Source organism: Sander vitreus, chromosome 20, assembly GCF_031162955.1.
Source record: "Sander vitreus isolate 19-12246 chromosome 20, sanVit1, whole genome shotgun sequence".
Classification (NCBI taxonomy): Eukaryota; Metazoa; Chordata; class Actinopteri; order Perciformes; family Percidae; genus Sander; species Sander vitreus.
In genome coordinates this window covers 3846892-3860507 of record NC_135874.1, presented here as the reverse complement: position 1 = coordinate 3860507, position 13616 = coordinate 3846892, and the positions used below count along the sequence as shown (strand labels likewise).

The window sequence follows — 13616 nt, the reverse complement described above, 5'->3', positions numbered from 1 at the left end:
AGTGAATATAACAGCATTGCCAGCCTTCTGACTGGAATTCCACAACTCGCATATCCTGTTATATATGTTTATATCTCTTAAACAATTTTAAGTCTATTGCCCCCCATCTGTTAGATGAAATGTACGCCCATGCGCATTTAATAGAACATTCTGCCAATCATTGCGTCACTGGTTCATCGGTCAAGCTTTTATTTCGAAGGTGCAAACAGGAACTCGTCGTGTCTCCCAGCCGGTGTGTGGTGACGGCAGCACCGTGCAGCTACTTCCCAGACAGCCAGCGGCGGAGAGCTACCAGTCCGAGTTGGCTGATCCGAGGCAACGCAACACACAGACAGCCATCGACGCTGGAGCCGAGCGAGCAGCCGAGTTCACCGCGTCCGGTCCCCTGAACGTCACACTGCCACACTGCCCAATTGATGCGCGACACCATGAACGACTTGTGGACGTTTGGACACTTTGGACGCCAGCGCGCAGTGGAAACCTAGGATTTAGCGGAGAAGAAGTTGGCTTTCGCAGCGGCGGTGCACGAGCCAAGGACTCTCGCTGTCAAGTCGTGAGAGGGATTTCTTATTCTTTTTTTTTCTCCACTGTCGCCAAACTGCTGCCCGATGCGCGAGGACTTACGGATTTTAACGTTGTTTTGTGGGTTTTTATGAAGTTTAAGGGAGAATAACTGCTGTGTTTTTTTAAATGAATGCTTGGTGACATCTGAAAGACTGAGATCTGCTGTCACAACCGGATACTTTGGGTAAGTAGCTTATTATTATTATTATTATTTTTATTGTTGTTGTTATTATTATACTACTAATTATTATTATTCACGAACAACTCTTTGCAGCCTCTAAGTCCTGAGAAAAATAGCTCCACTTCCTTGTAGATGTGAGTCAGACAGGTTGAGCTCTCCAATCACTTAGCGTTAAGTAGCCGTGTTGTACTGAAAAGTATGTACTGTGTGTGTGTGTGTGTGTGTGTGTGTGTGTGTGTGTGTGTATGTGCGTAAAGCGTGCAGTGCCATCGCACAGGTGCCGCAGAGGGAACGGTTCGTCCGTCCCCGGGCTGTGTGCAATCAGCGCGCCTCGGCCGGTGCCAGCGGAGCTTTCTGCGCGCATTTCTATCACCTTGGCTTGGAGAAAGCGCGCACAGGTTTCCTGTTTCTCAGCGTATTAATTCTGGTTGCACTGTGTGTGGCGCAGGGTAGTGAATTTACGCACGCTGCGGAGCTGAGAAAGACATCCCCCCCCCCCCCACCTCTCTGGAAGTGGCAATTGGTTGAGCCAGTTCCTTTTATTTTGAATGGAAATCCATTTGCTTAAAGATATTTTTGTTTTCTAAATAAAAAGTCCATCTCACGGCAGTGACCCGCCTCAGTCTACCCGTTTTTTTTTTTTTTTTTTTTTTTTTAAATATTGACACTTTGGTTTTTAGAAAATTCTTGGAATAAAAAAAAAAGCAGATGTAGCCTATGAATTGTGCAATTACGCACGTTTATCTGTCCATCAAGATGGGCTGAGGATGCCCATTAGATGCGTCTAATAAAAGTTCGCATTCCGTTCTTTATCAACTAAACGTTCCCCCTGCATAATGTCACTGTCAGAAAGTCAATTATTGACTTTCATCGCCATGCTCATGCTCGTTAGGATGAACACGCCTTTTCTTCTCACTGCAACAGTGACGTCTTATGTGCTTTGGAGCAGAAATATGAATTACGCATCAGCCTCTTTCACAGAGCCGCGCGCCCTAATGCCTCTGATCGTCTCTGAAGTTTCTCCAGAAAGCTGCACATTTTCTCTCTCTCTCTCTCTCTCTCTCTCTCTCTCTCTCTCTCTCTCTCCTCCCTTTGAAAGAACGAGCTGTGCGGTTCTCTCTCTCCCCTCAGCAGCACATCAGTCATCCCCTCATCAAACACACGCGCTTCAATCGGATTCAGATGGTGATTTTGGCCACTCAGCTCAGCTTTGACTCCCACCATGTCAAACCATCACCGGAGAAAATAACAGGATTAGCATCCTTGAGAGAGAGAGAGAGAGAGAGAGGGGGGGGCTGAAATAAGATTTGGGACCTGTATTGCTTTAGCCTATTCAATTTTGGAGCCTTAAAAACAAGCATGCGGATGACAATAGCTGGGCTAATGCTGCAAATTAATTGCATCTATTGACCCAAGAAATAACGCATGCCAGTTTGCAGCGTTTTTTCAATCAGAGGCGAGCCTCAGACACATTTCGCTTCTAAATGAGACTCTGATTGCCTCTTTTCATTCCCCAAATTGGCCTGAGACCATGGAGTTTTGGTTGCCTTTTTTTTTTTTTTCCTCTGCTCTTTTTTTTTTAAAGAGGAGAATAATATACTTAGTTGGCCCCAACATGTCTAATTTGAGACGAAAAGCTGATCTTTTTCATGCTCAAACACTAACATACTATAATATTTCAATAAAAACGATGTCTTTGTGACCTTATCTGTCCGCGTTTGCAGATTTAACATCTTATTGTATCTCTGTGGGTCCTCTATCACTCCCAATGTCTCAGTTAGGACACTCAGTTATGAACTGTATTGGCCTTAATTCTTATATTATATACCTTAACTACTTCTGTAGGAACTCATCCTGTAACATTCAAAAGAGAGTCGACAGTATGACTGCAGTACTTAATGTTGTTCCCTTTTCCACACAGCTTCACTATAATAACTCTTTAAGGTCTTATAATGTGTCTGAGGCTGTTCAAACACTTTATATCAACCTCCTTGAGCATTACAGCCTTTTCATCTCCCACGGTAGCTGCTGTAATATACTACCAAAGAGAGTTATCTATGTCTTAAGTACTTTAAATCAACCTGTTTTCCCTTGGTTTGCATACTGTGCTCTCCTTTTGTATTTTCTTATATATTCCCTAACGTGTCCTTCTGTGTCCTCTGTCTCATGCAGAGGACAAATTTGTGGACAGGTATAGTGAGGGTTTTTATCTACCGTATTATAAGGGCAGCACCCAAGACACGTAAGCCGAATGAATCTGACTGAAAGACAGATCTGATGGCTGTAGTCGGTCCCCAGTGGACTTCTTTAGCAAGTTGTGTCTTTAAGCTTTTAGAGTGTTATTTATTTATGATCTGCTGTAGCTTTTCCAAAGTTTTAGATACAGATATGGTAATAATAATGGCCTGACTCGATGTGCAATTGCATATTTTGTCTGTACCGTGAGACATGTGCGTCGGAGGGGGACGATTAAGTCAGAAGGTGCAAAGAAGCTCCCGTACGCTGTCTGACTTGCAAACAAATATTAAATGTAATAGTAGGCAACGTTTCGGTATTTCTTTTTGCAAGTTAGACGGTGTGTGGGTGTTGAAAAACGTCACATTTTCTTGAGGAAGGACCTCTAAACCCTCCACCAAATACACACACCTAAGTCTTCCACAATCCTTTGGAAAACACTGATAGTCTTTTACACGTGCAGTGTCGGCCACGAGTGTCAGATTCCGAGGTGTCCGCAGCGCGCAGCGAACGCCTCGCCCCTGGACTCACACTGCACCTGACAGCTTCAACATGCCTAGCTCTCTCGGCTTCTCAGCTGATCTCCGCTATCTCCTCTACCCCGAGGGTGTGTTTGTGAGGGTGGCGGTGTGATAAAGAGCAGTGCGGAGGCAAGAGACGAGAAGAAGTGGGAGAATGTTTAAAACAGGAGTATAGGAGAAGAAAGAGGCACTGATATGGAAGATTACCCACTTGCGTGGTCTGTCTATCTTTGTGCCCCTCGCCCGGCTGCTGTTTGCACTTGTGCTCTCCCAAAAATCCTCTAATCCCCCCCTACAAAAAATGACAAAGTCTAACCCCGGCCCCGGCTGTTTATTCTCCGGCTTTAATTATTAAAGATTACCGACACTCCAGAGAGGTGTGACTAGCATGTGACTGCCTCGCATTGATCCTCACAGAGGGGAGAGGGATGACAGGGATTTGAACCCCCGTTAAAGCATTTTTCTGCCTCCGAGCTATTACGATGTGTGGATAGCTCTGCATGATTAATGTTCATGTATTATTCACCGCCGTGGTTGTGTTTCTCTTTCATGCGTTAAGAAAATATTAGCATGAAAACACTTTGGGTGCTTTGAACTCCTCGCTGGGTCTTTGGGATCCATACCGCCTCCTCTTCTTATTCTTCTCCTTCTTCTTGAGGTTGTCAAGTGAAATCAAAGTGTTTTCAGTCGCCTGTGGAGTCTGTCAGGAGTTCATTTCCAATGTTCAGCATGTCCACTTTGGTGTCAAAAGTGCTTCGTTGAGTTTAAGCACTCAATATTTTCCAAAAACAATAGAGGATATAAGGTTCCTGTTTTGTCAAGAAAGGGCTTCACATTACCTAGATTTAATTTGTTCCAGTGTCATGCTATGAATCATGTTGCAACACTGTTGCTGCTCCTCAAACTCAAGGATTCACTTTGTACACAAGGTAGTCTCACTACCTGTCACCAAATGAGTCAATCTCAAAGCCTGCATTGCTTCCCAGTTCCTTGCCAGTCATGCTGCTTGTCTATACACATCTGCACGTTGACATGTACCGACTCCGGAGACTTTGTCAGCTCTCGAAGTGAAGCGGCGGTGTGTGTGTGTGTGTGTGTGTGTGTGTGTGTGTGTGTGTGTGTGTGTGTGTGTTTGTTTGCCAAAAAAGAAAAGTTGAAAAATTTCAACTCTGAGAGGTCTGCGGTCAGCTGTATCTGAGGCCTTATCGTGCTGCATAAACAAACGGCAGCAGCATGGAGGCACCTTGTGTTGTAAGAAGGTGAGGATGGACTGGGAGAGGAGAAGAAGAGCTCATCCAAAGTGCCTATAGAGAACATAAAAGGCTGCAGTGTGTTGGAGCCTGAAAAGGTGCAGTGTTTAGATTAGACTCCGGGTGCATGCAACATTATAAGGTTTGGGCGCAGCACCCAAGCCGTTTTGTGCACCACCTAAGCTAAATGAATGTAAAAGGAATGTGAGCATGAACAAATAATGGTTGTAGTTGGTCCCCAGTGGACTTCTTTAGAACATTTTGTCTTTAAGTTTTAATTATAGGTAACACTTTAGTTGAAGGTATCTACATGAGAGTGACATGACAGTGTCATGAACACATGAACCCTAACCCCAACTTGTCATGACAAAAACCGAATGACACTCACTAAAAGAAGCGTTATGTCATAAACGTTTATGACTTGTTTATAATGTTTACGACACGTTCATGACAGTGTCATGTCGCTCTTATGTAGATACCTTCTAGTAAAGTGTAACCCAATTATCTAGCTTTTCGAAAGTTTTAGACACAGATATGGTCGAGCTGCTCGATTATGGGAAAAATCATAATCACGATTATTTTGGTCAATATTGAAATCGCGATTATTTAACACGATTACTCATTGACTTTTGGAAAGATGTTGCATTTTTGTTGTTGTTGTTGAAACAGTTAAACAAATCAACAGTGAAAACACTGTGAACTGTAATACTTTTGAACTACTTTTGTAATACTTTTGTTGAACTTTCTTTTCTTTAGAGTTTAAAATAAGAGTTTACTTGCAAAACCTAATGTGCAAAATGATCGTTTTTCTCGACTACATTTTTATTGTGATCGTTAGGAGCCAAAATCAAAATCCCGATTAACATTTGATTAATTGCACAGCCTAAGATATGGTAATAATCATGGTGCAAAATATGTGCACCTAAGTCTTCCTCAAAACCTAGGAAAAACACTCTGTGTGTGTGTGTGTGTGTGTGTGTGTGTGTGTGTGTGTGTGTGTGTGTGTATATATATCTATTCATGTTTGTCTTGTGAAGTTTCCTCCAGTTGGTGTTTTCTGTGTTGGAGAGTGATAATGTGCAAACGGAGGCTCGCAGGGGCCGGACTGCATGCGCTTCAGTTTGTGCTGAGCAAGGAGTGGGTCACAGGTTCCTCGGAGAGAAAGAAAAACATTGCTGTTAAGACTCAAGACAACACAATCTTTCTCTGGACTGTGTGTGCGTGTGTACAATACACCTCTGTGTGTAGAAGCAAAGCCCACTCTGAAGTGTTTGCGCGTGTGTTCGCCAAACCTGTGCGTCTGTTTTTGTCGGGAGTGGACGTCTCACAGCCAAGGCTATTCTGAAGCGGGACACAGCCCCTAAAGTGTGTGTAGGCCTATGTGTATGTGTGTGCCCATGTGTGTGTCTGTGTGTGTGTGTGTGTGTGTGTGTGTGTGTGTGTGTGTGTGTGTGTCGGGGGTTGTGCTTTGCTTTTCTAGGCACCTCACTCAGAGCTTTCTCCCCAAACCTCAGTGCATTCCAGCTTCTCCCTGCTTAAGCAAACACAGAGCAGAGCACTCCGCCGCCGCTCGCCGTAGCCGTCACACTCCCTCGTCCTCCCGCGAGCCGCCGGGCATGTTGGGCAACTGATACTGTAGACGTCAGCATTCCTCATCCCGCAGGAAGATTAGTGAATCCGTGTCAATCGGTTGCCAAACCATGCAGAAGAGTCTCTCAAGCACAAAAGAGTCCCGTGGAAACCTCCTTAACTAATCCTATTGCAGCAAAGGATTGGTTAATGAACTTGCATTCTATGCTGGGGCTGTACGGTACATAAGGTTTCCTGAGCTGTTCCAATATCAGAGCTCCCATCTGACCATTAAAACAAGAAAAGAATAGTGAGGGGGGGGGGGGGAAAACGGTTTTGAACCCAGCTAATATCCTCTTCAGAGCAACGCGGCCCGGCTGTATTTGGTGCTCTGAGAAAAACTGCGAAGAGGGATTTCCACGCTAATCCTCGAAATCTTTGTGGAATGTCAGGTCAAAATATGGTAGCATGTGTACACACCCAAAGGCGCTTCTTTGTGCTGTGTTTAATTTGCAGTCTAATTTGCGATTAAGTAATTGAGTTCTACCTGTAGTCAAACCTAAGCTAGAATCTCATGATGAACACCCAGACGTCTCTGTGTTATCCAGCTCTGATTGATTTTCTCCCTCATGTTTGTCGTTTTCCAGGTCAGTCGTTGGATAGTTTCTTGCGGCGTCGTAGGCCGCCGTTCTGCAGGACAGCATGCTAACGGAGGATGTCGTCTGAGTCGGGCCTCGCTGCTCTGCGTCTCACCTCGTCGTCCGGAGGGATGACGGCTCTGTGGTGCTCACTCTGGCTCTCCTTCCTCCTGCCTCTCTGCGTCACTCCGGCCAGGCTGCCCACCGCTCAGCCCACAGGTAGGACACTCTATCAAACCCCGGCATATTCCTACATAGTGCTAACACAAGTGCTGAAACAACAGCGGTAGTTGTCTTTTAAAGAAATCCAGACACCAGAGAACATTTGAAGCAATTTCAGGGCAGAAAACAAGGCTTAGTGCACTGAAATACAACCAACTTGTTACTGCTGGATACTTTTTGCAAAGAGTAGCTACCTCAGAGGGGGACATTTACTCCCTGCTGAGGCAGCAGCAGACACAGGGAGATGGCTAAACACATTGCCCATCTCCGGGGCTGTCAACGCCTTGTCTTGGCAAAAAAAGTGAAGGCACCGAGCAGCCCCCGCTGCGGCCGCTGGCTAACGCTAACGTTAGTTAGCTAAACATCTGACGAGAGCTCTGTGCTTTCCTACGCTAGGACACAAGTCTGTAAATAAAACATTAAGTTGTTAAATTTTATTTTATTTAGTGGCCGGTCGGTGTCATTTCGACATAGGTCATCGGAAGTAAAGGCTAGTTGTGCGTTGGCAGAGCGTCACCTGCTGTACCGGAGGTAGAGTTGCTCCCGTCATTCTTCCCATTCTTCCCCGTTCATGTATACGGGGAGAACTGGCAGAACCTGGTTATTCACTTAACCCGGTTACTGCCGTGCATGTAAACGTACTGTTTCCCGTACCGTCTCTGTCACCTTCACAGCCAAAATCTAAGTAGATGTTCATGAAGGCGTCATTGCTGCTCATAGGCTTTTCTTCCAAGTCCATGAGAATTAAACACATCAAGAGAGACGTGAAAGATCACACAACAGTTGTTCTTATTGGTTGTTGTATGGGTTGTTATCAGTTAGTCCATGACTCCATTAGATCATTTGTCATTTATCAAGCAAAAATGCCAAACAATGAAATGTGAGGATTTGCTGATTTTGTATCAGAGTTTTATATCACTGTGAAGTGAATATCTTCTGGTTTTGGACTGTCCGTCAGACGTGAGGTGAGAAAAAGAAAACTTAAAGCGACACTTTTCTTGCGACACAACAACAAAAACACAGCTCAGAAGAATTCCCCCTCTCAAGTTGGCTTAACACTCAGTCATAAACCAGGATAAAAGAAGGCTGGAAGGCTTTTTTCGTCCCAAAAAAAAAGAAGAAAGACTGTGTTTAGCTGCCCATACACATTCGTTTCCACCCTCAATTGTTCCTCTCTTAAACATCCATCTACATCTGCTTTGAACCACGTTGAGTTTTCTGTTTGTTCATCACTTCAAATAGGGGCATTTCAAAAGGCACATTTATTGTTTATACGAATGTGGCGGAGTCTCTTTTTACGAGGAGGATTTAATTGGACTCTTCTTGGTTCGCTGAGCTTAGCGCGATATTCCCTCTTTGTTCTCGAGGCAGAGAAATACCCAAAAGATCAGTCCAAAGTAAACGTTGACGTGTTTGCTTTAATCTCTCCATATTGCCCAAAAAAACTAACACAGCAGAGTAATCTCTTTTCTGAGGCATTAGCCAAGTGTTGTTCCCCCCCCCTCACTCTTTCTTGTGTGATAGTTATTTAAAATGAGTCTTTGACACACTTTACACGCTTCAGTACATTAAGAAAGACGAGGAGCCGGGCGCTTTTTGGGATAGGATCCAGCTGTGTGTGTGTGTGTGTGTGTGTGTGTGTGTGTGTGTGTGTGTGTGTGTGTGTGTGTGTGTGTGTGTGTTGGTAATCCTGACATTATAAGGACATCACTCTGTTTATACAGTCACAGTCTGGGGACCTCTGACATTATGGGTTCTAAAAATGAGGTCCCTGTAAGGAAAACCTTTACAAATGAATGCAGGAGTCATGAATGTGCACACACTATGCAGATATAGTTTGGTATGTTGGTATGGTGTAGTGGTTTTTGTAACTCGTGCGTATAGTGCACTGTATATCAAGGCTATCTTCCGAAAAAACCGAGGTCAGACCAGAGATGTAGACTCAAGACTTGAGACACGGACTTAAGTCACAAAAATAAGGACTTGACTTGGACTTTACTGCTGTTACACTTGACTTACTTTAGACTTAACTACCTGAAGACTTGACTTGAGACTTGAAAGCAACGTTCTATCTCAAGGTAGTGCCTTTAGAAAATGCATGGAACAAGAAAAAGTAGACCTTGTATGTTTCAGTTTTAGGCCTCTGCATTGAGAGGATTTGGTCTCAACGATGGGAAAAAAAAAGCACGATTAACCCAGCTTTGGAAGGAATGTTCAAATGTCATGTACTGTTAAGCATTCAGAGACTTAAAAAGACTTGCATTGTGACTTCAGTTTGACACGGACTTGCCAGAAAAGATTTAAATGCAGCTCTGCGTCAGGCTGATCTGACAGCCTCTACCTGTGTGTAGCCAAAAGAATCCCTCTCCTCCTCTCCTCTTTCTGTCCCCCGCCCCCGCCCTCTCTCACGTAAAACCCCAATGCTACAGTAGAAGTGTTGTGATTCTGTCCGCCTGATTGCCTTCCCTGCTGGGAGACATCACAGCCTATCATGCTTGGCATCATCCAAAGAGCCCAGTGTTTTTTAAAACCCCTCTGGGTGGCGGGGGTTCAGGCTGTGATCTCGGTGTACCTGCGCGCTATGCAGATGCCGCCAAATACAGCCGGGCCGCGTTGCTCTGAAGAGGATATTAATCTGTGTTCGAAACCGTTCCCCCTTCACTATTCTTTTCTTTTTTGGGCATTTTAGGCCTTTATCAAATCAGACAGCTGAAGACATGAAAGGGGAGAGAGAGGGGAATGACATGCAGCAAAGACTACACACTATACTATAATATACACTATGCTATACACACTATAGTTTTTCTGCAGGGCCTGGCCAAATGCCTGGAACAAGAAAAAGTAGACCTTGTATGTTTTAGTTTTAGGCCTCTGCATTGAAAGGATGTATTCTCAACAATGCAAAAAAAGCACGATTAACCCAGCTTTGGAAGTCATTTTCAAATGTCATGTAGTCTTAAGCATTCAGAGTCTTAAAAGACTTGCACTTTGACTTCAGTTTGACACCGACTTGCCCCAATAGATTTAAAAGCAGCTCTGCGTCAGGCTGATCTGCGACCGGCCTCTGTGCCTGGTAGGCATCTCCGGCCTGCGTCTTGTCTCCCCCGCGGCCCCCTGGCCTCCAGCAGAGTACCCCATGTCCACAGATGGATGAGCAGTGGGGATAAAATGACTCGTTTACTGGCAGATGGCACAATTTCCCCTCAGCCGCCACTGCACTGGGCAAAGTTGTCACTTAGGTTTGTGTTTTCTGTGTGTGTGTGTGTGTGTGTGTGTGTGTGTGCGTGTGCGTGTGTGTGTAGAATAATGTGTGTATCTGTTTCGGGGTCACAAATGAACAGGTGCTATGGACATTTATGCCCTTGAAAGTTTACAGCCCGCATGTAAATAAGGGTTAAAAGTAATTGTGCTGCGATTTGGACAACCTTATTAATATATCAAAATTGTTAATGGTTTTAATCGAGCTGTCATATATTAATGTATGAATGTGACCGAACCCTGTGAGCCACCGTAGGAATGTTTTTGAGAAGAGAAAACAGCTTTCTATTTAAGAAAAACTGTTTTTATTGATCAGAAAAGACAGACGACCCTACTTGTTAAATGCTCTCTGGAATGAATCTTCCCTGGTCTGTATTTATTTATGCTTGTGTGAAATATGACACTATTGTGTGTGTGTGTGTGTGTGTGTGTGTGTGTGTGTGTGTGTGTGTGTGTGTGTGTGTGAGATGTAATTCCTTGTTTCCATTAAGTCCACCATAATGTTGTCTCAGAGCGGGGTGTTGTTTATGTCATCTGGTGGCATTTCCAAATGTTGAGGGGGAAAAAAAACGTTTCAGAGGCCAAGTTGACCAATGTGAGAGAATGATGACAAAGAACAGAGGGTTTGTGCGTTTGTGTCTGTGTGTGTGTTATTCTTCTCCCCTCTGTATTTACTGACCACACACACTTCCCGCCGGTCCCCCCGTGGAGCTCAGATGAAATATGTGGCTCCTCTTCTGGCAACTGCAGATGTATACATTCAACACATTACGTTTTCTGCTCATCTGCTGGGTGTGTGTGGGTGTGTGTCAGTGTGTGTGTGTGTGTGTGTGTGACAGAGCAGGCCTACGTGGAGTCTGCAGTTAAGTGAATGTTATGTCTGGATGAGCAGAGGCAGATTATGAAAGGGAGGCAGTTAAAATTAGATGAAAAGAGAGAACGATAAAAATTAAAGGATAGCTGTGTGTGTGTGTGTGTGTGTGTGTGTGTGTTTGTCTTTGTGTCTATGTGTGTGTGAGAGAGAGTAATAGACATCATGGGTGTGTGTGGTCATTATGCCCTTCAACCAGAGAAGAAAGCGTGTGTGTGTGTGTGTGTGTGTGTGTGTGTGTGTGTGTGTGTGTGTTTGAGGTCACTGACCCCCTACCTTCCCCCTGGCAAGGACTGTAAATATCAGCAGGGGTTGTTTGGGTCATTAGAAGACTCGTTAAAACCACACCATCCGCAGATTTACGCTCAGGCTCTACAATTCTCACACACACACACACACACACACACACACACACACACACACACACACACACACACACACACACATACACACACACGTCACTTTACTCTCTGTCATTCTCTGTCTAGTTTTTTCATTTTTCTTCCCTACCACTCCCTACCACTCTTCTTAATATTACGGGCACACCGGCCACCCTTGCCACCTATGCAATTTATGTTATAAAAGTAATATTGATCACTAATACCCAGTGGAGACTTTCCCACCCAGACACAGTTCTGTTGATTAGTTGGGCTTTTGTTCTCCTGAAGTTCGGCGTGTTTTCACTCCTGTAGCTCTGCCTCTCCAGTGTGCATTTATACAAAGGTTATTTTATCCAGTACAATGCTAGTGTAATCTTCTGTGGGGCTCTCATCACCACTACCCTTTACTCATCCTGTTGTGTAAATGAGTAGTGCTCCATGTGAGTCGCTGAAAATTGGACCGTTCATCACAACTAAAGCGTAAAGTTCCACCAACCGGTTTCTCTTCCTCTGCTGCAATGCTTTTACTTTCGGAGTCTCTGCATGAATGTTCATTTCCCTGGCATTATCAAGAAATCTTTTGGCAAGTGTGGGAAGCGTGCAGGCCAAATAAGCTTTGGAGAAGGACGATTCGTTGAACAATGGCTGTTCTATCCTTAGTCCATCAGACACTTAATTCAGTGGACACTTAAGACACTTTGTTGGATGGGAATTTAACATTGAACACAACTTGGAGTCCTATTTATAAAGTTATCATAACAGGATGCTTCTCCTGGACTCCTCAGTCCGTCAATCAGGATACAGAAAAACGCCTATATAATCAATTTATATTTTAACCAGTAAACGGTCTTAATAAATACACACGATGATCATATTTAAGTTTTTGTAAAGATGATACTGTGAATCATGTATGTTCAATAACATGTGAAGATATTCCACTCTGTTGTGTCATCTGTCTAAGCACATTATGTATTAGGGAGATTTTCATTAAGCACTTTCAGAGTACTACTGTCTAGACGCAGTGTTTTTCCAAGGATAACACACAGTTGAGCACAAATGGAAAAAAGCCTGTTGCTAAGAAAAATGTTATTAAAGGTTTTCATATCAGATCACACACTGGAGGCTTGACTGAGACTAAATTGTGAAACAAAATGTGCCTCATATTTCAGGACCAGGGCTTAGTATTGAACCGCAATACTTTTTTGGTACTGACTAAAACTCAATGTGTCTGTAGGACTGAATATTGAAACCTGTCAAGTACTGCTATCTGGCGCTGAATGTCAGGTCAGATTTGTAATCTTGTGTACTTATTTACACAGTACTTCCTGATTGAAATACAAATCTCTGCTGCTGGAAACGACACATATTAGAGCGGTAAGAGTAAACCAAACCAGTAAAACAACCAAACTAAAACAATGAGCTGAACTTTCAAACCACTTTCAAATTCCCCAGTTGGTGACGGGCCTGCATAACTTCTTTTGTACAAGCTGCATTGTTCAAAATACCTGTAGTAGCACAGCAGTGCACACCTGTTTGCATTTAAACATTTCTTTAACGGTTTGTCAGGTGCATACAACATTTATGAAAGGTTTTCATGACAGTGTTAGTCAGTTTGTCAGCTTGAAAAGCAGCAATAAAAATGAAGTGAGATGAACAAACAGATGTTGATAGAAGTTTTCCTTTGGGGACATACGTTGAAGTTGGAAAAAAGGTAATAAATTGTACTATATTGCAGAATATCGCAATGTTTAAAATCGCAATAATATCGTATCGTGACATAAGTATTGTGTTAATATCGTTTCGTGGGGATTCTCAACCCTACTATCGACTAGGGGTGGGGGGAAAAATTGATACAGCATAGTATCGTGATATTTTCTTTGGCAATACCGTATCGATACACAGACGCCAAGTATCGATCTTTTATTAT

At 43.7% G+C, this 13616-nt stretch overlaps 1 protein-coding gene across 9 annotated transcripts in view; it reads left to right on the top strand.

Annotated features, from left to right (window-relative positions):
- Positions 1–283: 283 nt before the first annotated feature.
- The window catches only part of fgfr3 (fibroblast growth factor receptor 3), an 84615-nt gene continuing 71282 nt past the window's right edge, over positions 284–13616 (top strand). For all 9 annotated transcript variants that reach the window (XM_078278413.1, XM_078278412.1, XM_078278408.1 and 6 more), the window contains exons 1-2: positions 284–748; positions 6968–7177. In XM_078278413.1, coding sequence (XP_078134539.1) covers positions 7036–7177 — 142 coding nt within the window. In that variant the 5' untranslated portion in view covers positions 284–748; positions 6968–7035. The remainder of the gene's footprint in view (positions 749–6967; positions 7178–13616) is intronic.